At 41.5% G+C, this 26,473-nt stretch overlaps 1 protein-coding gene and 1 non-coding gene across 2 annotated transcripts in view; both read left to right on the plus strand.

Annotated features, from left to right (window-relative positions):
• The first annotated feature begins 9,050 nt into the window (after positions 1-9,050).
• TMEM123 (transmembrane protein 123) overlaps positions 9,051-26,473 on the plus strand; it is a 41,741-nt gene continuing 24,318 nt past the window's right edge. Inside the window, exon 1 of the mRNA XM_090265813.1 lies at positions 9,051-9,374. Coding sequence (XP_090121939.1) covers positions 9,275-9,374 — 100 coding nt within the window. The 5' untranslated portion in view covers positions 9,051-9,274. The remainder of the gene's footprint in view (positions 9,375-26,473) is intronic.
• Positions 25,176-25,309, plus strand: LOC150018718 (small nucleolar RNA SNORA43). Its single transcript, XR_016509527.1, has one exon. It is a non-coding gene; the product is annotated as a small nucleolar RNA SNORA43 (small nucleolar RNA).

A 26,473-nucleotide genomic window follows, 5' to 3' on the forward strand; every position in this document is an offset into this window, starting at 1 on the left:
AAAATCTCTCCAGACTTTGTAGGCACTTTTGTGTTATCTTCCATGCATATTATCACTGATAATGCTAACCCAATATTAATATTATGTTCTTTCTCTCGTCAGTCTTGGTGCAGGGGGATCTTTTGTTGGAATCTTTTTATTCTATTTCCCTGACACTAGAATCACCCTACAAAAATTATTTCATCTATTTAACTATATTTCTTATTTCCTGTCCTCCCTCAGTCCAAGTAATACCCAAAGAGCACCACTCCTGGGTGACAGTAGACTTAGGTAACACCCAGTACTGCTTAGTTACCCCCTTGGCCCATGTAGATACCAACATGTGATTATGAAACTTTGTTCTACCTTGGCTATCTCTGTATGCACTTTTGATAGAGGCTGCTAGAAGAGTCTTAGAAATAACAGAAGGACAGTGGAACAGAGCTTAGAAAGTGTGTGAGTATTCCAGGATATTGGATGTGGAGACACTGTTCACCCAGTACACAAGCCACAAACCTTAATTTCACTTTTCTTCAACCACCACATCAAATTGACTCCACACTCAATCTGCAACCCAAATCCATTCACTTCTTCCATTTTTGATACTTCTACCCTTGTCCCCGTACGGGCCACTTGAGTTTTCCCCCTGGCTGGTTTGGCTCAGTGGATTGAGCGTCGGCCTGCGAGCTAAGTGTTGCTGGTTCGATCTTCCAGTCAGGGCACATCAGAGAAGGAAAACTCTGACTCCAAAAAACCTCCGCTGCCTTGCGGCATACCTCTTCAGGGGAAAGGCTAAGGGAGTAAACCCCGACAGAAAATTCGAAGCCGGAGTCCCTAAGGCGGTTTGACGTTGTAGTCAACACCGGCAACTCCTGCGGCGCACCTGAAGCCAAGTTGTATTGACTCCGTCTTTCCCTTGGACCCTTCGGCTGCAAAGAGAGGGGGAGTCTGCTGCATGGGCAACAGCAGACCCTCCATATCACCCTGCCCAGGCTCTGTAGCTTCAGCTTCACTGGAGAGGACACTCCAGAGTCATCGCAAGATGTCGATTCAACACGGGAGGAGACAGATACCGTGTCACTCCCGAGTCGGACTGCACAGCCATTCTCGGCGGTGCAGATAGACTCTTAAGAAGCTACACCATCGTCTCTCGAGACGGACGGCTGCCGACGACCCTTGTTCAAGACACTATACCCTAAACTCCTAAATGGACTCCCTGTTTCTATTCTTGTACACCTCTATCACTGCTGGTGTAATCTTTTAAAAATATATAAATCATAACATGTCACTCACCAACTCTTGAATGGCTGGCTTTCAATCGTATTTAAAATAAAGTCCAAGATCTTTACCTGAAAAGCCCTAAACTTCATTTTGTACTTCTCTGCCCTTACTCACTAAGCCTGAGCCACACTGACTTTCTTTCTGTTCCCTCAGCACATTAAGCTTGGTTGAAATGTACTTCCCCCTGGTTTTTACACAGCTCCTTGTAAGGACTCAGTATAACTGTTACCTTCTTTGAGAGGATTCCTCTGACTGTTATGCTAAAGTAACCACTCAGTTGTTCTCTATAACATTGTTGTGTTTTCTCTGCAAAACTGTTTTTATGTGCATGTGTGTATTTCAATTGTTTGAAATATTTTTGAATGAATAAATGGTAAGCCCTACTCCTTTATTCCCTAGATGGAAGAAATAGTAAGTAGAAAACAAGGCTCTTAAGAATTTTATTTCAGATTATTTTTTAACTTCCTCACAATAGCTATTTTCTTTTTCATTTTCTTGGTAGTGATTAGCAATGAAACTCTTCCTATAGAAAGTACTTATATTCTGGGGCAGCTAGGAAAAAGAGCCTGGGGACTTGGAACTAATTTATAGGAAGACTTGAAGAAATAACACCAAGGGATGGAATCAGTGGCAGTGACTTTAAACAGAAAAGGAAGGTAGGCTGAATCTGGAATCTGGAATTTCCTTCAGAAAAGAAACAAAAACAGTCAAAGTAGGAGCCAATAAACAACCTTCAACTTAACAATGGAAAGGCCCATGGGACTTTCCTGTGCCCACCCCTAAAGCCTCTGAACTTACATCCCTTCTTCTTACTGTCTTCATAGCACGACATAAATCTGCCTAGAACTCATAGTGAAAACTCACCATACCCATCTCTCTCCCAACCAGATCCTTAAGATTCAGACCCTTTTCGAGAAGTTATTCCTTAAAAACTTCAGTCTGCCCAGAACCCTTTCTTTTCTGACCTCCTTGTTTCAAGAGAAAAACCCAATTGTGTAGGAGTTCATTGTTCTCTGTTTATTTTTATTTGTTCATCCTTTACTATTACTTGTTTTATTTTTATTTTTTCTGTTCTCTTTTTTTGACTAAATATTTGTTTTTTAATATAAATAAAGGGTATAACCACACCACTGACATATAATACTGTTATAACAGTTAAACTTATGAGTCTCTAACAGATGTTGTTGGTAGTTAAACTGCAAACAAAACTGAAAAGACCTTGCATGCTAAAGCAAAACTATCAGGTCTAATGGGACTAAAATGTCAGGATTTTAAGTAACAACAAACATACACACTCAGCTGCTGCATATTTCAAGTTTTATAGTACACCTTAAAATGATTTCTCCCATCAACATATAAGTTCAAAATGTAGGCTATTTATGCATTCTGCAAATTATGCTGATTGAATTCTTATATGGGTGTGGGGGTTGGAACATCTCCCAATTTGAAGTTTATTTATGTTTTTGTCTTAATCTGAGGATCCTATATAGCATTGAACATAAAATAGATACCTCATAATTTTTTTGGATTAAATAGATTCACATATCAAGAAAATAAACAAGAAATAAAAATAAAAAGGAGAGGGAAGAAGGTGCAAGAAAAACAGGGAATCTAGCATATAGGGGAAAGGAAGTAGAGGTTGGAAGAGGGATTGGGAAAATACAATAAATCAACTTCCATTGTGAAGACTTAATCACAGTTTATAACACGCTGTCAATCTGCTAAAATGAAACTTGACAGGAAATTGGCAGAAACAGGGACATGGCCACAGGCCAACTTATAATCTTTTGTGAAAGGTTTCTGCTGCCTTGCCTTATTTGCAGCTACCTCACAGACTCAAAATCAGGCAGATTATGATTCATTCCTCATGCAAATATTGATTTATCAGCAGCTCGCTTATACAGCTATGGACATCAAGCCAGATGGGCTTTTCTATATTAGCTCCTTCATTTTAAATAAATAAAAATTTACTATGGTATATAAGTAAGTTTCAGTGAGAAAAGATGAAATTTCTGTATCTTTTGTATAGTCATAACTGAAGCAGCTTCTGCCATTCCTCTCTAGAAATCAACTCACTTTGAAAACACCCACTGGGGCATCTGTCATTTTATGAGGCAGGTAGATCTGTGTTATTCACTGCTATTTCTCAGCATGTCATGTGTTTAATAAATTTTTGGATATTGAGTGGTTGAATGAATAAATGGATCATGGTTCCAACCTCTGGTCCACCCTCAGGTGACCTCAAGTCAAAGACACAGACATATGGGGAATACAGGATGAATGGTAAAAGAACATCATTAAGGGAGTCGTCGTCGTCGTCGTCGTCGTCGTCGTCGTCGTCGTCGTCGGCAGCCGTCCGTCTCGAGAGACGATGGTGTAGCTTCTTAAGAGTCTATCTGCACCGCCGAGAATGGTTGTGCAGTCCGACTCGGGAGTGACACGGTATCTGTCTCCTCCAGTGTTGAATCGACATCTTGCAATGACGCTGAAGCTACAGAGCCTGGGCAGGGTAATATGGAGGGTCTGCTGTTGCCCATGCAGTAGACCCCCCCTCTCTTCGCAGCTGAAGGGTCCAAGGGAAAGACGGAGTCAATACAGCTTGGCTTCAGGTGCGCCGCAGGAGTTGCCGGTGTTGACTACAACGTCAAACCGCCTTAGGGACTCCGGCTCCGGATTTTCTGTCGGGGTTTACTCCCTTAGCCTTTCCCCTGAAGAGGTATGCCGCAAGGCAGCGGAGGTTTTTTGGAGTCAGAGTTTTCCTTCTCTGATGACCTACTGTAAGGGAGTAGAGTACTAGAATTTTGCTGTTCTGTTCATCTTCATCCAAAATTTATAGAAAATGCTTTAGACCCTTGAACACAAACACGAAGACATAAACCCTGGCTCCAATGTGTACTTTTCTATGATCAAATCTTTGCATCTGTCTTCCCACTAGACTGGGAGCTCTGTGATGACATTGTCCACCATCCAGAAAGCACTTAATAAATAGTCTGTAAATTATCTAATGGAGATTGTAGCTTCCTAGGAGGGGTGGGGGTGAGGAGACATAATCAACTGTATAAAGTCAGGATCCTTAGTAGTGAGAAAGAAAAGCTGACTCTTCCTCATGTAGTAGAAAAGGAGTATGTTGAAGATACTGAGTAGCTCTCAGAATTGTTGAAGGGTGTAGAGAATCATGACTAAAGCTAAGCATCCAAGAGTAATGAAAAAACAAACAAACAAAAAAGACTATAGAATCACTTCAGTGAGGAAACTATCTTCATTGCAGCTCCCTGCCAAAGTCATTTCTGCATAAGTAACTCAGTCTGGCAACCACAGAGAAACTGCTGGTGCTGCTGTGCTGCCAACAAAAGCCAGCCACCTCTGCTGTTATTCATTTCAGCAAAACTGGAAGTGCTATACAGAGCCTGTTGCCTCTTGTTGCTCATATCTGAATTTAACTTTCACATGAATGAGCCTGATCAGTAGAGCCTCAGTCACATTTCTTAGCCCAACTGTAAGGGAGGCTGGGGATTTGAATTCTGTAGAAAGGAAAGCTATTCAAAAGATGATAGGTATCCATAAATATGACAGATGTTCACTGTCCTGTAGCCATATGTGACAGGAGCTAAAGTACACTTTCAGACATAGATATTTGTTCTCATAGTGTTATCAAACAAAAGTGGGGTTGAGATGCCTGCTGCCAAACACAGGCATAAAACAAAGGTGGGTGTGGGAGGCAAAAGATCTTTATTAAAATGTTGTACAATTTGGGGGAGCAGGGGACTCCCTGACTACAGACTCCTCTCTTCCACAAAAAACTGAAACACAAAACCAAGTCCAGAGATGCCACTCCATTCTTATCTGTCCTCCAGAGCACGAGGATGCTATTTGGATGGCTCTCCAGCTTCAGGCTCCCTCCCTGGAAGCCGCGTGTGCGGGGCTAGTGCTGCTATTGCCATGCTGCCACTGCTTCCCATGCCAGGGGCCTGGGGCTGCTGTCAACTACTGCAGCCAGTCATGCAGGAGTGCCATCCGTGGAGCCTGGCACCTGTGGCTGCTGCAAGCCCCCAGGGCCACAGAGCACTCCAGCTTGTGCATCTGTGCACTGATCTCAGAGAAGGAAAATGGCCTGGTCCAAGACCATCCAGGCAGCACGGAGGACACCATGGAATTGGGCCATGACCTGGGCACGCATCCCAGGAGCATGGCCCAGCATACAGGATTTAGCCTTGGCATAAGCTGTCCTCTGACAGGGTGAGTATGAGGAAAGAGCCACATCTTTTTCCCAACCCTCCATTTAAATCTCCCAGCCCAAATTCTTTGTGCTCCTGAAGGGTCCAGCTTCTCTGATAATCCATCCTTTTCCAGGTTGCACTGGCAGATCAGAACCTCCCCCTGTAGCCATGTTCCAGAAGGAAGTAGGAGGGCTTTTTCCTCTGTCAATCACTCTTGCCAACCTGCACAGTCTCCACATGGGGCCCCCTCTCACAGCATCTCAGTCTAGGGATAGGGATATCTATTGCCATGTGCCAGGCTCAGCTTCATCCCTGCCACTTTTGGTGTTTCCTGCAACCCCTCACTCACTCGGGGCCTACCCAGGTCATCTACCAGTATCAATAGAACTTAGATCTCTATAAGAGACAAACAATAAACATATAAATGAGCATAATGATGGATAGCACTAGATGCTACAAACACAAATAAAGCTGTGAGGTAGAGTATTCAAGAAAAACTTTTCTGGCCCTGGCTGGGTAGCTCAGTCAGTTGGAATGTGGTCCAATGCCAAGGTTGCTGGTTCAATCCTCATTCAGGGCACACACAAGAATCAACCAATGAATGCATAAATAAGTGGAATAATAAATCGATATTCCTTTCTTTCAAATTAATAACTAAAAAATTTTTAAATTTTTCTTAAGCTTTTCTTAGATGTGAAAAGACCTAAATGATGCAAGGGAGCCATAAGCACAAAGGCTCTGAGATGGAAACTGATTAGCAGCCAAGGACCATATCATGAAGGCCCTTGCAGGTCATGAAGACACAGACCCTCACTTTGACTTGGGAAGGTGATAGGGGAATGGAATGATCTTCCATTTGTAGAAGGATCACACTGGCTGTGGTGTGAAGAAAAAATTGGAAGGAAATAGGATAGAAGCAGGGAGACCAAACTGATAAATTATGAGCAGAGGAATTAGAGCACTAAAATCTGCCCAGATGCTTGGGCAGAGGGTACTGTAAGAAGGGAATTATGAGAGATGAGGGAAAACTTCCCAGGAGAAGAGGTTTAGAAGACATCTCTGGGCAAAGGGAACACCAGGAGCAAAAACACTGTGACATGGAAGGCCCTGGCATATTTGCAGAACTTTGAGTAGCCCAGTGAGGTTACAGGGGGGGGGGGGGGGGTTAGACATGAGGCAGGAAGAGTGGGGGAGAACTAGACTTCCAAGGGCTTCCAGGCTGTTTTATTAAAACATTTCATGTCACTAAAGTAAAATGTTGGTGCAGTGATGGAAGCAGGGCCTGAGACAAAACTGTGGCTAGAATCTCCCTCATAGAATTCAGACCTCTTACAGGAGTTTCTAAGAGGGCAGAAAGGACACAGTTCCTTGCCCTTTTGCCTTTCCTCAGACTAGAGAAAACACGGCCAGCCCACAATTCTGTGCTATTATCAAAGCAAAGCTGGGCACACCCACTTTTATCTAAAGTAAAGATATCAGACAACAGAGAAGATCTGAGTGCTTCTCCATCATGGTCAGTCCCAGGAGAAATCATCAAATAGGTATCTTGTATTTTATACTTTCTCATTTCACTTCTGCAGTCATCTCATATCCCATCTCAGATTCCTGGACAGATGAACACTGAGCCTTAGAGAAAGTGTTAAATGTGGGTTGGTGAAGATAATGGAAGAGGAGGACAATGTATGCAAATGTCAAGAACAAGAAAGCACCTTGCTCATGGGCAGCCAAACCAAGGCTGGAAAGACAAGTTTAGCTTGAATTGTGAAATGCTTGGACACCAGGGTAAGTAGTCAGTCACTAAAACAATTTATTCCTAAATCAGATTACCCAATTAAATAGAGTAACCAAAAGCTCAATGTGCAGTGTTTGTCTTTTGCCCCTGGCAGATGCCAGGTTTAACTGAATCAACATACATTTAGGACAGATTGCCCATGCTAATCTCTATGAGAGGTCATCTCTGTATTGATAGATTTACCTGAGATCAGAAACTACTATCTCTAGTAATATATTTTTGTGAATTAAATGTGATGTGGCCTTTACTTCATAAAATCTGGATCAAATGCCATAGACATACGACATTTACAGCTTTGCAGGTGGGGGATTTGGAGTGATTTTAAGTGCCCTGGATCCTTCTGTCTTTCATCTCCGCTGAGTGTTGCCCACCCAAACCAGGACTCAAAACCAGTCTTTCTCCTGCATCAGCCACAGGTTGCTACAGGGCACTTCACCGTTCTTAGCGGAGAGAAGACACAGACTTTAGAAGCATTGCAAGTCAAGACAGGTTAGTAGAATTGGCTGCGAGGGCTTAAGAGAGCCTTAGTCAAAAACTATTCAAAAGACATTATTCCATCTGAACTGGGAGAGCAGACACCGAGGAGAGAAGGGGCTAGGTCGTCGTCGGCAGCCGTCCGTCTCGAGAGACGATGGTGTAGCTTCTTAAGAGTCTATCTGCACCGCCGAGAATGGCTGTGCAGTCCGACTCGGGAGTGACATGGTATCTGTCTCCTCCCGTGTTGAATCGACATCTTGTGATGACGCTGGAGTGTCCTCTCCAGTGAAGCTGAAGCTACAGAGCCTGGGCAGGGTGATATGGAGGGTCTGCTGTTGCCCATGCAGCAGACCCCCCCTCTCTTCGCAGCTGAAGGGTCCAAGGGAAAGACGGAGTCAATACAGCTTGGCTTCAGGTGCGCCGCAGGAGTTGCCGGTGTTGACTACAACGTCAAACCGCCTTAGGGACTCCAGCTCCGGATTTTCTGTCGGGGTTTACTCCCTTAGCCTTTCCCCTGAAGAGATATGGCTGGTTTAGCTCAGTGGATTGAGCGTCGGCCTGTGAGCTAAGTGTCGCTGGTTCGATCTTCCAGTCAGGGTACATCAGAGAAGGAAAAACTCTGACTCCAAAAAACCTCCGCTGCCTAGGGGCTAGGTAGATTTGTGCAACTTCAGCCTTGGTAGCCGGCTATACTTGCTTATGAAGCGCTACCAACTCTTCTGTTCCCTTCTATTCCTTTCCGCTCTATTAATCTCTTTTTGCACAGAATGTATCTTCATCCAGAGATGCAGGGAACCTGTAGAAGATGACGTACAATTTGTGGTATAGAGATCATGAATATTTTACATATGAACTTAATTTAAGCAATGAATTTGTCTGTCATAGCCATCTCCCTCCCCACCCAACTTAGGCTGGGTCAAGAAAGGAAAGCGCTAATGGCCAGGAGCTCTCAAAGGGAATCGCATCCGCTCTGAGTTTCTCTCCTTCACTTCCATGCTTTGCTGCCTTCGCCTGCAACTTTTCCCTCTTAGCAGGACGCAACCCCCCCCCTCGTGCCCCACCCCGAAAGCCACGCTTCAAAGACATCCTTCCGGGCCCAGCGAAGCCTGCTGTGCCCAGCATCTGGAGAGGCAATGGTGCTCGCTTTTATCGGAGAGAACAAAACTTGCCATTTCCGACAAGAAAGGAAACTTGCTAGAGCGTTTGGGGCTCTCAGGCGCACATCAGAAGGGGAGGCCGGGAGCAGAGTCAAGGCGCCAACAATCGCAAGCCCCGCCCCCGCATGCCGGCCCCGCCCCCGCGCCTCCAGCCGGGCTGCGTCCCACCACCCCGGCTAGGTTCGCTACTCCGTTTCAGGCCCTGCTCCGGCGCCCTATTGGGTCCTTGCGGGGCAGGTGGCGGGAGGGCAGGCGTGCGCGGCGGAAGGGGACGTGGAACAGGCTCGGGTGTGCAGAGGCACCGCTCTATCTAGCGCCACCATCACCTCAGTTGGGGACCCACGAGGCTGCCGCGTCCTGCCTTGAGAACAATGGGACTAGGCACGCGAGGTAGCTGGGCCCTGCTCTTCGTGGGAGCGCTGCTGGTGCTAGCGCTGGTGAAGGTCGCCATGGACGGCGAAGACTCGGCGGGTAAGTGGCTGCGGCGGGGCGCCAGGCCGCGTCCTAAGAGGAGGCGCGCTGCTCAGCGGGAGTTTCCAAGTTGGGATCTGGTTGTGAGGAAAAGTTCTGCGTGTCTTGTGCCGAACGCACGGGGCCAAACTGGAGGTGACTGGACAGGGCTAGGGGAAACTGAGGCTCCGGCCGGGCTCCCACTTGCCCTAGAGCCGCCTGCTGAAGTAGTTGTCCGGTCCTTACCTTCGGTTGTTCTGCAAGCAGAGGTTTCAAACCTGGAGAAGTGCGTATAACCTGTTGAGGTACCCTGAGGATAGGCCTTGAGCGGAAGGAAGGCTCATTAATTGTCCCAGCCTTTCCCTGGAGTTAAGTTAGTTGTTCCAGCCTTTCACTTTATCTAATGCTTCCTTTTGTACAGAAGAGTAGGTGGACTGAAAACATGTCTACCAGTTCGTTGAGGAACCTTTCATAAATCCCCCGGCGTTTTATCTTCTAATTGTGTAGTATCAAATGATTTATAGCCTCATGGTCCCACACCTTTCAAGTTCAAGATTCTGGGGCTAATGTGGCTGGTTGGGAGCTTTTGGGAAGCGCACCCTGCCCTCCCGGGCGCCGCTGAGGCTTTTGCGCGGGTGGGAAGGGCGCCTCCTGCCCCTCGTGTGCGGTAAACCAGCCTAGGCGCGCAGCGCTGCATCAGCTGTGCAGCGGTAACGTCACAGCTGATGAGCGTCGGGACCCCACAACGTCGTCGGTGAGGTCAGAACTTTTCTTGCGTAAAGGGACTTTCTCATTAGGCCGTTGGCCTTTGTCCTTTGGGGACTTTAAAACGTCCTATTTGGAATAGGCCAGGAAACTGGGATTTCTTGTGTAAATTACATTTTATTTGTAAACTATTATAGAAGTCAGGGTAATGCTCAGTAAACTGAAATAAGTTGTTTGAAATCCAAGTTTTTCGTGCATTTAAATTCTGTCCACCTGCATATTGTATATTTAGCCTGACATTAGTTTTATCTAGATAAAGAGGATAGCTTGCAAAACCAGAGGGTTCAGGCACAAATTCTGCTTTTGCTAGAATAATCTGAGTGAGACAATAACAACTTTTGTTTGTTTTGCCGATTTTTTGTTTGTTTGCTTTGTTGAATTGTGATTGTGACAAACTTGGCTTTGCAGATCTAATTTTAATATCATTTAAGAAAAGGACCAGTAAATCATGTTCATCATATTTTCAATATGATGTGATGTTTTATCGTAAAAGTGAACGACCTGGAATGAAACAGTGTATCTTGGTACTAATGTTATACCAATAATGTTTTATTTGTGACTTTTCGAGAGTAAACCTTTTTATTGTTTCTCTAATGAATTGCCAATTAAAGAAACTGAGTGTCCTTGCTTTTTGTCTTCATAATAGTTTTTTTTTTTTTTTTTTTTTTTGCCTTATTTGATGCATTTGCTGCTTGTTCTGTTTAGTACTCAATGTCTCTCAAGAGGTTAGTGCTTTTTGGAAAACTTGGAATGAGTGCTGTGCCATACGGAAAGCCTTTTTCATGAACTAGTATAAACAACATAAACTGGAATCTGTTTCTACAGATAATAATGTTACCTTGAAACTAAGGTAAAGAAAGGCTCTGTACAGGATTTCTCAGAAAACATGTCATCCTAGTCTTCATATACAATGTGTAATCTGATAAAGTGTCATTACAAGGTATAGTGATAGAGCTAATTTTTACTGGACAGTTTTTATGTATCTCACACTATGCTAATTTAGGTCCATACCACATCCCATACATTCCTCACAGTATTATCCCAATTTTATAGATAAAACCGAGGCTTAGAAGTTGCCTAACTTATTCTAAGTAGAACAGCTAATACTTGTTTGTCTTCAGAGACCAGAATCTAAGCTCTCAGTTAACCATTTTGCCACATTAGGTGATGTTGGCTTTACAAGGAGATAATGTTTAAATCCACAGTACATCCATATGCCCAGAATATTGTGGGAGAAGAAAACATTTTGAAATTCTTCTTTTAAAATATCCTTCACAGTCTGTTGCACAGTTTCATAAATATCCTCAGTTGGGGCGGGAGAGATGATGAACATGTTAGCAAACAGGATAGCTTGTGGTAGTGCAATGAGAAACATAAGGGAGGGGAGAAGGGAAAGACTATTTCTAGGACTCTTGGTGGCAAGTGAAAGAAACCCACCCCGGACAACTGTAGGGGAAAGAAGGGACTTTATTGACTCTTTAACGGAAAAGTCCAAGGAGGTCAACTAGGTTGTCAGGAGATGGCCACTTCTGGCTCTTTTGATTATATGTATCAGTTCTCAGGCAATCCATAGTACAACTGTCTGCAGTCTGGTGGGGGGTGGGGGCATGGGGGAGAACATGACATTCCAAATAACAGGGACTTTCTAAAGTGAATCACAGGCTTCAAAAACCACCATAATGGGTACCTAATTAGGAAATTAAATAAATGCATGATAAGTCTATTCCCCTTCATGAATTTAGCTTTGTTTTTTGTTTGTTTGTTTGTTTGTTTGTTTTTTTCATTCAGTGCATTATTCAATTGATTACTTGGTCTTTCTGTCAGGTAAAGCATTGGACTTCTTGTACTTGGGGTTGTCTCTTGGGATACAAAAACAGTGCCTGCCCACAGCAGATACTTCATGTGTGTTTATTGAAAAAAGGAGAGCAGTTAGTAAAGCTAGAAAGAGTCTGTCTTCTTTCTCAAGCAAAAAATAAAAAATAGGTTGCCAGGAAATCATCCCTCATAAGAGTGACAATAACCGGGAGACCAAAATAGGAGATTCTTGCAGTAGTCCAGACAAAACATGCTGGCATATATGATAGTGGAGATGAGTGGATGAATTCTAGATCTATTCAGGGGGTGGAACTGAAGTCAGTTGCTAATGGACTGGATGTCGGAGTGAGGAAGGGGGGATATCAAAGGATGACATTTTGGTTTGTGGGTTGAACAACTGGTAATGCACCAACTGGGAAGACTTGGGGAGAACAGGTTGATAGTAGAAAATCAACAGTTCTATTTCAGCATTTACATGTACAGGCTTTGAAATTAAACAACCTGGTCCAAATCCAGACTCTGCCACTTACTAGCTGGGTGGCCTTTTCTGGGCCTCCATTCCTGTCATTGCAAAACAATATTCCTGTCTCAGAATTGTTGAGAGGGTTCAATGAGCTAATGCAAGATACATGCTCCCCAGGAGGCTTTGCACGTACTAAGCTTTTCATAACGTTGGCATTTGTTTGATACCTACTGCTAAATACATCTGTATAACCTACTGACCTTGATCTTTTTAAAGTTTTATCTTCACACCAGATCCTTTTGTGGATTATAGTTCTGTCAAAAGGAAGAAATTTGCATGCAGTGAAGATCCTTCAGACTTGTTATTGCTTACCATTCTTTGTACTCTGAGGGTTTTTTTGTTTGTTTTTTGCTGGGTTGGGAGGGGCTATCTTTGTGAAAAATATACAGTAATACACTTTCTTTCTTCCTATGTGGTATATATTTTTAACCTTTATTACACCAAGACACAAGATGAATAAACCAACTGAAAAAATTGCTTAACTGGGGCATAGAATTTCCCTAAACCTTTTCCAAATTTTTAAGGTGCTAATTAAAAATTAAGAATCATACTGAGAAGGCTTTCAATTAAATGTGAATTTATCTTCTCTACTTGTATGAAGTTAGGGGTATTGGTGGTACAAGACCAAGGAGCACCCATGAATAGAAAGGGCCCCTCCTGCCTTGGCTGGTGTCACTCAATGGATTGAGTGCCGGCCTGCAAATTGAGGAGTTGCTGATTAGGGTCCAGTCAGGGCACATGCCTGGGTTGCGGGCCAGGTTGCCAATTGGGGTTGTGCAAGATGCAACCAACTGATGTTTCTCTTCCTTTCTTTCTCCCTCCTTTCCCCTGTCTCTAAAAATAAATAAAAAGAAAATCCTTAAAAAAAAAATATATTTTTTTTAAAGAAAGGCCCCCTCCTATGGTGGCCCACTGCACTTAGGAGAGCAGGGGTGTAGTAGCAGAAATCAGTTTCTCTCTCACTAGTCACTGTGTCCTCGTGTGGGTGAATGAACTTTGCAAAGCTATTATACAGTTAGCCAGTGACTGGCACATAGTAAGTACTACGTGTTTGTTGTATAAGCTTTATGTTTTCTTCATGAAAAACCAATAATATAGTTCCAGATTTACTGACAGTATATTTCATAGCAACAGTGGCAAAAGTACAAGTTAGAACTTCCTGTGGAATAGTCCCCTCTCCTCGCCCCCCACCACAATATAGTACCAGTGTTCTTAGTTAAATATTAAAAGTCCGTTCATCACAGGCTATTTATTTTTACAGGATCTCCAGGCAGAAAACTTTCCACACTTCTCAAAAGCCCCACTACTAAGCCAACAAATGAGTTTAGAAAGATTCAGGAAATGGATTTTCATCTGTCTAGAATACATAAAGAACTATCAGCCAGGAAGTATATACATGAAAGCTGGTATACTGATCTGTTTTAACCACCATTATTCATGAATCCCTGAAGCCTGCCTCAAGGGCTGCCATCAGTAGGCATCAATAAATGATAGTCTATTAGATAAATAGTGTTTCTCAGTCTAGCAAACATGTGAATAAATTCTAAAACTAAAAGCGTATTAGAATTTCATACTATGTGCTTTTAAAATTGTTTTTATTGATTTGAGAGAGAGACAGACAGACACACAGACAACCTTGGCATATCAGAATGATGCACTAACCAACTGAGCTACCCTGCCAGGGCCATACTGTGCATTGAAGCACATTTTTATTTGTGAAGGTTTTGCACTTTGCCTATAGTATGAAATATGAATACATAAGTCTCCTTGTCTTGCTGGTGAAACAAGTCCCTTTAAGCTGGTCAGCCTTGGTAGCCTTAATTTACCTTGGCAGACTCTATAAGTAGACCAAGCTTACATTCCCACCATCAGGTTTCAGCATCATCCCCCACCACGCACACACACACACATCTTGCTTCGCCATTGAAACAATTGTTGAGACATTTTCCCTTGTGCTTTCCGTTTGGGAGAAATGGATTTCTTCCTTGGAATTCCAAGTTCACTAACATGGAAAGATAGATATAGGAACCAGGCTGATGTCGTAATACCAGTGGTAACAATCAGGGCATGTTTTTTTATAAGCAATATTTAGGTTCTCTTTTTATTATCCTTATTCTTCAGAGTTGACTGAGGTAGACACTAGGAAAAAAGTACACAGATCCTATCACTAGACCCATTTTTCTCTAGTTTTTTTCAACCAATATTTATTGAGTGTGTCAAATATGCTGACATGTTCTAGGTGCTAAGGATACAAAATGGACCAAGCCTGGGCTTCCTGGAGTTGCTCTTTTTTTTGCGAAACGGGGGATAGGGGGTGGTGGTGTATATTTTGTTTAGTTTTCACTGTGGAAAAATATACATGACATAGTATTTATGATGTTAGCCATTTTTAAGTGCACAATTCAGTGGCATTAGGTACATTAATATTTTTGTGCAACTTTGTGGAATTTTTACTCTCGGAGGTGTCCCAGTGCCCATGTAGTTCCTATTTTTAGTTTACCTCTGTGCTTTTCATTATCTATGCCTTTTTCCTATTGGTTGCTGGCTGAACATAGTCAGGATATACTTTTAGTTTTAGTAATTCTACAGAAAAATTTTTATTGAGGAGGGAAGATTAGATATGTTACTCCAGAATGTAATAATGATTATTGTTGGGCAGTTGTGGGAGGGTTTTTTAAAAATCTGTTATTAAATTCTTAGGTATCTTTTCCTGTTGACCTTTAATTAACTCTAATTATGTACCGCTGAAATCCTGAAACTGTGGTGTGGCCTTAACTTTAAAAAATTTTTCAGCCAAGATATACCAGGATATACTGCTGTCATTAACTATGAACAATGCAATACTTTGAGAACAGTTCCAGAGTCAGTGGGATGATTTCAAATGCCCTTTCTAGCCCAGGGAAATTAATTGAGAAAAAAAAGCATTGCCTCAAAATTTTCTTCTAAAGAAACCAGACAATACAGTTATAAACAATTTTCGTTGTTCAATATGTAACACTTCCCTTAACTTATATTCCTCCTATCTTCTTTGAATCTGGAAATCTCTATGTAACGTATTAAATTTTATAGGACTTGATGCTTAATATTTCCTTTCATAGTAACATTGATGTTTCTAATTGTTGAAACATTGCTTTTTTGAACATAACCATTTACCAGTTTGTTTGGTGCTATTTATTTAGCCCAGTTTATTTGGCACCAATCCCAGAAGAAAAATAACACCTTTCTTTGGCAAACTTTGTATGATGTGTATTCCAGGAAAAAGTGAAGACTGCCATCAATATTACCACATTTGGTGCCTGTCACTTTTATAGGACTTAACACATTGGATTCAATACATTTTTTTCTCTATTTTGTTTTTTAGTCTCCATCTAAGTTCCTTGAAGGTGGTATTTATGATTTATTTATCCTAGCTCCTAAGAGTATGCCCAGTACATAGCAGATATGCACACAAGTTGGTTGAACTGAATTATGGAACAGAATACACATGTTGTCATTGCTGACTTGACTTTATCAAAGAACCACTGTATACATTTTGTAGATATGACTGGCCCCTGCTCTAATCTTATCCATTTTTATAGCTGGGCTGTTGGTTTTTTTCTTGTTTATACAGTAAGATAGCCACTTGAGGTCAAAGAGAAACAGGAATTAAGGCTACTTTCCAGTTGTACCACTGAATTTTGTATAACAGTTCTTTTATTTTTCAAATGCTCTAATTGTTATTTGAAGACAGCCATACTTTGAACAGTCTTTTCTGCAGGGACTTGTTAATGTTTTCAGATTATGGAGAAAATAACTTCCCCCGTGTCATGTATAGTTAGAGGGTTTCTGTTTTAGGGTGTGTGGATGGATGAATTTATTCTTTATGGTGCACGGAAGATGCATGCCCAGATGAATTTTAGTAGCAAGAGTTTGGGCAAGGATACAAGAGAATGTGACACAGTTCAGGATGGACAGCAGGTCCCATCAGTAGCCAGAACAATATCTCACTATCATTTAGGATAAAGCCTTGATTACTTAGCACTGATGCTTCCCCGAAAAGAGTCATCTAAGAGGTTCAGGGTACTTCTTCCTTTCTTGGGTGTAATTTGTATCAAGCCAGTTTCAAAGCAGTTGATCTCTTACTGTTCCATCTGTACATGGTTGCCTTTGACTTGGTAACCCATCCTTGGTTCAGTCACTTGGGCTATTCTAGTAGAGTTAGTGTCCTCCATAGACATGGCAGGACCTAGCAAATTTGAGCAGATGAATGTGAGTTGGGCTTATTTTTCTGCAGAAGAGGGCACTGGAAATTTGGGAACGACTTACTCAGATAATTCTGTATCCAATTTTACCCTCAATGGAAACACTAAAAGTCTTACTGAAATGGAAGGAATTCATCAGGGTCATAATTCCATATTCCATACTACCTTTTTCTACCGAGTTTGGATAAAATGTTTTGTATATGAAAGAAATATTCAACAGAAACTTCCTGCTAGGTTATTGGCTGCTATAACACAAGAACCAGTTGACCTGACAGGTTGCTTTTGATGCAGATAGTGTTAGATAGATGAATAGACAGGCAGGCAGGCAGACATATAGATATTGATATTTGTTTTTCACTAGAGATTTAATATAGTAAAGAATTTCCCTACTACTATGTTCATACTTAACTGCTTAAACTCCTCAAAGACTTTATTGTAGTCAACTCATGTTTATGAGATTGAATGTGAAAATTGCTGGTAATTTTAACATCATCAGATGTTGTCTCAAGAAATTTAGAGTAGGAAAATTATGCAATATTATGTTCACTTATTCAGGGAACAGATGTTTGTTTTGACTGCCTATTCTGTTAGTTGCTGTTTTAAGCACAGGCATCTAGTGGTAAATAAGGCAGAAAAGTCCCTGTTCTATGAAGTTTATATCCAGGTGGGGAGATACAGACTATAAGGAGAGAAACAACTAAAGAAGATGATTTGTAATGGTGACTTAAAAAACAATAAACAGGATTTCATATATATCTATATATGAATGAATATATGTGAATGTGGTAGAGAATTACTAGGGAAGGACTCTTTCCAACTGGTGGTCAGGGAGGACCTCTCTGAGGTGGGGTCATCTGAGCTGAGACCTGACTGACAGGAAGGAGCTAGCCTTATAAATTCGAGAGGGAAGGGCATTGCAGGCAGAGGAGTAATTGACGCAGGTACTGTGACACTGGAGCAAGCTTTTGTGTCCAAGGAGCACAGGCAGATAGGTCACTGTGGCTGACATGCAGGGGTGGGTCTGTAACGTAGTAACATTATTTTATCTAGGAAATTAGGAAGCAGAAATGTAATATTTAAGACATAAGATTTATATTTTGAGACATCATGAACATAGTAAAACAGGCTCCAGAAGAGAGGGCTGGAAACGTTAATTTCACTGACTTCTCTAGGTCTTTTTTTTTTTTTTGGACGGGGCATGTGGCTCTGAAAACATTAAAATGCCATAGTGATTCTAAGCCATACTCTCTGCATCTCCAAGACAGCAGGTGTAATAATAAAATAGGACTGTCCTGGTGTTTTCTTCCCTGAAGCATTCCTCCATCCTAAAGTTGCCATTAGGAGCCCCAAAACTGCTGCTGTGTTTTATTATGGTGTGAACTTTAAAAGAGAACATTTAATATTTTAAATCATGCTAAGGGTTAGAGATATGGGGCTGAGTAACCAGCCTGTTGAATTAGTTAAGGAGAAATTGTGAATGTTGGTTTGGTCCTTGGAGGTGGTGGGGAGAAGAGAAGGTAAGATGAATAGTGGTTAGGAGAGAGAAACAGTGGAGGAAGCACCTGAACTGAGAAAACATGCAGGATCCAGAAACGCTGAGAACTACAAAACAACAACAGAAATTAGAAAAAAAAAGTTAGAGGCATTTTTAAATATATATTTTTTCAAAAGCAGGAAAAATAAAGGATGGTAAAGAACATGAAACATATCCACACCCACCTCCCACCCAAAAAAGTAAGCCTAGGGCAGAAAAGCCAATACATGGCTCTTGGTTCCTCTTGCCTTTCGATAAGGCCTGTGAAGGGCCCGGCACACGTTGGTTGCACAGTAAGTCCTTGTTGACTCTGAATTCTATAATAGTTTCAAAAAGAGAATGGACTCAACTGGGATTGAATACATGGCACTGCTTTTTGTATCTTTTCCATTTAATACTCCCTTTTCACAAAAAGCTCTGGACTCTCATGACTTCAAACTAAAATTCAGACTTACCCCATCAGGATGAGTGATACATAAAGATTTCTCAAGAGTAATTTCCCCCCATGTATAAAGTTCTTAAGAAGAGACTTTGTCTGATTAGTGATTACAGTTAAGCAGTAATTGGTATCAGACATTAATGTTTTGCCTTTCATCTTTTTGCTTGTTGGTGCCTTTTTTTCTTAATGTGCAATCTTGCTTAGAATTTATTATAAAATAAAAATAATGCATGTACATCATTTAAAAAAAGTCTAAACAGTGTTCCATGAAAATGTAAAATACATACCAGACTTCCTTTCTCCATTGAGCCTCACCAGTCCTTTTTCCAAATGAACTTTAAATAAGCAAAAGCTGGACTCCTTCTTATTTCCACCCAAAGATCTGCTGTTGTCTTTCTTATCTCACTTGGTGGAACAACTATTCATATAATGTCTCAAGCCAGAAATGGTTACCAGTTCCACAAGCATCCTTCCAAAAAATAATTCAGTTGTAATCTATATGTAAGTATGTGTCCTTTTTATTACCATAAATGGATAATCCTAAGCACTGATCTCTACCTGGTTGGTCTCACACCTCATCCTTCCTAATGGCTGCGTGGTATTCCATGGTACAGTTGCAGCTTAACTCATTTACCCAGTTAGTCCCCTATTGATGGACATTTAGGTTATTTGCAGTCTTGGCTATTTCAAGCCTTCCTGGTCAGTCTTGGTATACTTCTGCAAAGGCACCTGTGCGGCTCTTTTCTAGTGGTGGAAATGCTGAGTCAGTGGTGTATGTATCCTAATTGGTAATATACTGCTAAATTTTCTTCCAAGATTACACCAGTCTACTCCCACTAGAAGTACTAAAGGTGCCTGTTTCCTACAACATCAACAGCACTGGGTAATACCATACATTTTAATATTTGCCAATCTGAGATGTGATTTAAGAAGTCTCATATAGAGTTACATTCTTTTAAAAGAGTTAATTTGATAATATTTTCACATTGATTTTGGGGGGAGGTGTTCTTTTTTTAAACAGCTTTATTGAGATGTAATTCATATACCATATAACTCACTCCTTTCAGCTGTCCAGTTCAGTGGCTTTTAGTATAGTCACAGATTTGTGCAACCACATCCAAGTTTAGGACATTGTCATTACCTCAAAAAGAAACCTAGTACCCTTTAGCTACCATCCTCTTATTGCGGGCCTTGCTCCACCCCCCAGCCCTAAGCAGCACTAACCTACTTTGTCTCTATGGATTTCCTTATTCAGACTTTCATATGCATGGAGTCATGTAGTATGTTTTTTGTGACTGGCTTCTTTCATTTAACATATGTTTCAAGGTTCATCCAAGTTGTAGCTTGCATTAGTACTTCATTCCCTTTCATGGCTCAGTAATACTGCATTGCATGTATGTATTGGGTTGGCCAAATTGTCCACTTAGCTTTTTTGTAAAATAAAAGACATTTTTCATTTTCACCAATAACTATTGATTTGGATATTGTGAGTATGCCAGCTATATCCCACTATTGGCTTCTGGGTAGAGGCCAGGGGTGCTGCTAAACATCTCCCAATGCATAAGACAGCCCCACAGCAAAGAATTATGGCCAAAACGTCAATGGTGCCAAGAAACTTGGCAAACCACTTTTGACATCTTCCTCAGTCACAGCACTGTCTCCATACACTGCACACATCTTTTTTCTTTTTTTGTGTTTCAGATGTGTTTTTACCTTTCCTAAAATAATAAAGCATAATAGGCTGAAAATGTTGCGTATTTTCTTCTGTCTTCAATATTAAAATGGCTGCACAAAAATTCACCAATTTTGATGTGTTGGGCTTTTTTTAAATGCATGCTGATATGACAGCTGTCACAATACAATCTAACAAAATTGTTTCAAATGAAGTTAAAGACAAGCACTACTGAAGCCATCATACAGAAAAAACTAAACGAACTTTTTGGCCCACCCAATACTATATTTTGGTTGTCCATTCACCACTGAAGGACATAGTTGTTTCCCCTTCTTGGTTATTATAAATATTGCTGCTACAAACATTTATTTGGGCATATGTTTTCCTTTTTCTTGGGTATATACCTAGGCGTGTAATTACTGGCTCATATATATCTCTGTGCTTAATGAACTGCTGCAGACTGTTGGCTACAGTTTTACTTTCCTACAAGCAGTGTATGAGGATTCTTATTTCTCCACATCCTCAGCAACATTTGTTATTATGTAACATTTTTAATTCTAGCCATCCTAGTGGGTGTGAAACAGTATTTTACTGTGGTTTTGATTTGCATTTCCTTGATGCCTAAAAAAGATGCTGCACATCTTTTCATGTGCTTATTGGTCATTTGTATGTCTTGCGAGAAATGTCTGCTCAGATCCTTTGTTCATTTTTAAATTAGGTTGCTTGTCACTTATTAGCTTGTCATTTTGTTAGTTTGCCTGTGTCTTCATGAACTTATTTTCTGATTATAAATATATATAGTTTTATAGAAATTTTGGAAACTAGAGCAAAGCATTTTATCATTATTCAAATTACTTTCACCAAGTATTTTTTGTTTTTTTTTAAATCTCAAACTTAACTACATAGGTACAGTTTCTTAAAATGAGAAGTAACCCTCTGTTACAAAACATTGTCATTATGGTTACATCTTATGACATGAAAACAGCTAGTTGAAAAGTGACAGTTTTAATGTATTACCTGACTGTTCAGTAAGAACTGATTTGACTACTTTTTCTTTTAACTTACTCCACAGTGAATTTGATTCACCATTTCTAGTCATTTCCTTCCAGTATGCATGCTTTGTTATATTTTGAGGAAGATACAAGGGGAAAAATAATTGCAAGCTATTAAGCGAACTTGGGCAAGTTACTGAACCTCTCTGGGCCTCAGTTCCCTCTGTAAAATTGAGCAGATGAACTATAGCTGTCTCATAGATAAATGAGGGACATGTCAAGTATCTGGCACAAATTAAAATTAAGGTGTCTCTCTTTGTTCTCCATCCACAGTGACCCTGTTTTTGATCCCTCCTGTGAAGCTCTCTACTATATACAGGCCTACCTTGTTTTATTATGCTTCACTTTATCGCACTTCATAGACGTTGTTTTTTTGTTTGTTTTGTTTTGTTTTACAAATTGAAGGCAAGGCCTTCCACCAGCAAAAATATTACAGATTGCTCTATTGCAGTGGTCAGGAACCAGATCTGCTTTGTTCTTGAGTTACACCTGCACGGTTCTCGCTCCCTGAAGAGCTGCTCCCTCCCATCCTTGCCTTTGCGGGGTTAACACCCATTTAGCCTTCAGATGCCTGTCTGCTCTAGCTTTGCTTCCATAGGAAGCAGTTCTCGACCTCTACTTACCATCCTTCAGAAGACCGTGTCTGTTTGTGTGTTGTTTCATGTACGTTTCCCTCCCTTCCTGACCAGAAAGTCAGCTCCCTGGGCAGTGCTGGCTTCACTCCCACCACATCCCCAGGACCTGACACACGTTTTTGGTGAAACAATAAAAGGTAAACGAATGCTCTGGGAAAAGGAAACCAGTTTTCGTGCTTGCAACCCCTGGCCTTACCTGGAAGATAAGTTGGGAGCCTGTTGGTCAAAATAAATCACCACTGGCACTCTGCCCAGCAAACCTTTAACTGGACCCAGGGATTTTCACTTTACGATTAGGAAGAACGGAGCTTAAATGGTAATGGCAGAGTTGCCATAATTGTATTACATGCATCTCATTTACTTTATTTACTTCTTAAATATATCTTATTGATTATCCTATTACAGTTGTCCCAATTTCTCCAACTTTCGCCCCCTCCACCTGATACTCCCCTTTCCTTCAGCAATTTCCTTCTTTAGCTCATGTCCATGGGTTGTGCATATAAGTTCTTTGGCTTCTCCATTTTCGATACTGTTCTTAACATCCCCTGTCTATTTTGTACCAACCAATTATGCTTCTTAATCCCTGTACCGTTTTCCCCTTTTCACCCCTTTCCCCCTCCCAGCTGACAACCCTCCAAATGATTCTGTTCCAGTTCTGGTTGTTTGCCTAGTTTCTTTAGATTCAGTTGTAGATAGTTGTGAATTTGTTGACATTTTGATATTCATAGTTTTGATCTTTTTCTTAAATAAATCCCCTTAACATTTTATGTAATAATGGCTTGGTGATGATGAATTTCTTTAGCTTTACCTTGTCTGGGAAGCACTTTATCTGCCCTTCCATTCTAAATGATAGCTTTGCTGGATAGAGTAATCTTGGTTGTAGGTCTTTGCTTTTCATCACTTTGAATACTTCTTGCCAGTCCCTTCTTGACTGCAAAGCTTCTTTTAAGAAATCAGCTGAGTCTTATGGGATCTCCTTTGTAGGTAACATTCTCCTTTTCTCTTGATGCCTTTAAGATTCTCTCTTTACCTTTAACTGTTGACATTTTTATTGTGATGTGTCTTGTTGTGGTCCTCTTTGGGTCCAGCTTGTTTGAGAATCTCTGTGGTTCCTGGACTTGTATGTCTATTTCCTCTACCAAATTAGGGAGGTTTGCTTTTATTGTTTTTTCAAATAAGTTTAAATTTCTTGTTCTTTTCCTTCTGGCATCCCTATGATTTGGATGTTGGTATGTTTGGAGCTGTCCCAGAGGCACCTTAGGCTATCCTTGGTTTTGTTTTGTTTTTTAATTCTTTTTTCTTCTTGCTGTTCTGGTTGAATGCTTATTTCTTCCTTATGTTCCAAATTGTTGATTTGAATCCCGGCTTCATCGCCTCCACTGTTGGTTCCCTGTAGATTTTTCTTTATTTCACTTACTGTAACCTTCATTTCTCCCTGAGCCTTTTATTTTGTTGCCATACTCAGTGAGTTTTTGAGCATCCTTATCACCAGTGTTTGAACTCTGCATCTGATAGGTTGGTTATCTCCATTTTATTCAGTTCTATTTCTGTTTTGTTTTGTTTTTCTGCTCTTTCATTTGGGCCATATTCTTTGTCTCCTCATTTTGACAGCCTCCCTTTGTTTGTTTCTGTGTATTAGGTAGAACTGCTTTGACTCCCTGTCTTAGTAGCATGGCCTTTTATAAAAAAGGCCCCTGTAAATTGTGTGGGGCGGGCCCTTAGGTAATCTCCAGGGCAGGACAACCCCTTTCACTGCTTTGTAGCTTTGTGTGGGGAGGGCTCAGAGAGGGGTCAGTTCCACTGGCTGACTTCTGGAGGTTTGCTTGGCACTTGCCCTATGCAACTGGCTCCCTTTCATCTGTTGCCCTGGTGCTGAATTCCAGAGGGGCTGGGTCTGCATACATTTTGAGTCCGTGTGGGCCCTTTAAGCAGAGTGTCCTGAAAATCTGGTAGTTTCTTCTGCCCTCCCTCCAACTCCCACTGGTTTTTATAGCCAGAAGTTACGGGGATTTATCTTCCTGGTGCTGGCCCCTGGGCTGCATGGTCTGACCTGTGCGTGGGATTGGTCGCTACAAAGGTATCCCTCCCAATTTTTATCTACCACATGTGAATGTGGGACCACCTCCACCTCTCTGCACCTCTTCACCCATCTGGATAAATGTCGCTTCTTTAAATCCTTGGTTGTTGGACTTCCATACAGCTCAATTTTCTGAAGTTTCTGGGTGTTGTTTGTTTTGATGTCTAGTTGTAATTCTGTGGTTGCATGGGGAGGTGGCAAAGCATGTTCACCTATGCCTCCATCTTGACAGAAGTTGCATCTCATTTTATTGTGCTTAGCTTTTTTGCACTTCGCTGGTATTGGATTTTTTACAAATTGAAGGCAAGACCCTCAACCAGCAATAAGATTATAAAGTCACATTATTGTGGTGATTAGAAACTGAGCCTGCAGTATCTCTGAAACATGCCTGTACTTTGTCCCTAGGCAGTTCTGTTTTCTTTTTCTCAGTTCAGATAAAGCCCCTGCTTCCAGGCCCTTATGCCGGCAGGGGTGTGTGGAAGGAGCTGGACAGGGCATTCAGGTCTGAGAGGACACACAGGACCTTGCCTTGCTCCCCAGACCTGTGATGTGGTCAGTCTTCCTGTTGAGATGCTTGGGTTGTTTGGGCCATGTGACATTTTGGCAAGGCAGGGACATCTGTGCTCTGCACTAACATAAAAGAGGTAATTAAGGTAACATAGAGAAAGGTGTGTTGGGGATTGCTGAAGTCCTTCTGGGAGTCTGGGTTTGATAGAAGTGCAGTAGGGAGCCATTGCAGGATTTTAAACAAATCAGTCCAAGTGGATGGTGGGCCAGGATGGTAGCGGTGGAGATGAAGAGAGATTTTGCGGATGGATTGGGTGTGGCTATGTGTTTGAGTTTGAGCTCAAATCAGATGTTTTATTGTCTCACTCAAAATCAGACACCTGGCCACCCCATATCTGGGGGATTACTGTGGGGGTTTGGAAGAGGTTAAGAATGAGAACAGCTGGGAGCTCAAAGAAGGCTGGAGGGGGAGAGTGGGTTGATCTGTCTGAAGTGGGAAAGCCTCATGAGGGAAGACAAGAACAAAGTAAGAACAAAGAATTGGGGGTTACGCTGCCCTACAAGTGCCGGACCTGCTGGTACCACAGACGAGGCTGCCGTGCCGCGCCTGTGATGTCAGGGCAGAGAGGGAGTGGCTATTTCTACGCTCAGTGCCCAGAACAGTGGGCACTAAGAATGGTTTGTAGCCGGACATGCAAAAAAAAAAGAATTGGGGGTTAGATAAAGTAGAAAGTGAAGAGAATCCCACTTTATATACTTTTTTTGTCTTTGACAAAGATTGGGGTGAGAGGGCATTGACAACACTAAAAGTAGGTGGTTTTAACTGCCTGCATAATCCAGTTATTAAAGAGGATTCTGGCAGGATAAATCTCAGAAGCTGTCATCTAGTAATGATATTCCATTTTAATTTTAAAAAATTATAAAGCCTTGAATTGCAAGAAACCTTATAGCAATATTTCTCAATTTAGTAGGACATTAGAATTACCTGGGATGTTAAAAATGCTGGTGTTGGTTCCAGTTAAGACCAGTTAAATCTGAGGTGGAGAACAGCATGAAAACATGCCCAAGTAATTCTGATGTACAAAGGGGGACCAAAAAAACCTGGAATTATCTTCAGGAGGGCAAGCCCCTTGTAATACAGGCTTCTCCCACTAGATGACTGTTCTAGGAACCCATCTGTATCAGTGTGCCAGCTGGTGTTGTTGTGAGAGGCTGAGTTTGGCTTCAGTGAATTTTTTTTTTAACTCTTTCAAAGCATTTGCCCATTTTATGATGGGTGATTTATGAGCACACCTGCCCACACTACATTGAGTGTTCAGTTTTTGACCAAAAATGGCATGACCTACATGCCCCACCCTCCTTATTCACCCAATCTCGCCCCAAGTGACTTTTTATTTCCCCAGATGAAAAAAGTCCTCAAAAGGAAACGTTTTGCTGTTGTGGAAGAGGTGAAACAAAAAATGGCAGAAGCCCAAAAAGGCATGAAAATCAACGAGTTCAGAAACTGTTTTGAGCAGTGGAAAAACCATCTCAATAGGTGTAGAACATCAAAGGGGGAGTACTTTGAAGGGGACTGAAATTTAAACATGTAAGAATAAGTACACAGTTTTTTTTATTTAAAAATTCCAGTCTTTTTTTGACTTTGAAAATGGCTACAGGAGGCTGCCCTTCCTAAGTAGCCTTTGGCAAATGTGTGAAAAACATGACTGCTTTTGCAATAAGGTTTAATTTTTTGTGTTTATTTTTGTAAGAATTTAAAAATCTTAACTAGTGGGGATATGCAGAAAATGGTGACTCTGCTTATTTTGGGATACTCCCCCCATCCCATGAACTGCCCCCCCCCCCCAAATAACAAGATAT

The sequence above is a fragment of the Furipterus horrens genome, unplaced genomic scaffold (assembly GCF_987537825.1).
Source record: "Furipterus horrens unplaced genomic scaffold, mFurHor1.1.pri manual_scaffold_2, whole genome shotgun sequence".
Taxonomy (NCBI): domain Eukaryota; kingdom Metazoa; phylum Chordata; class Mammalia; order Chiroptera; family Furipteridae; genus Furipterus; species Furipterus horrens.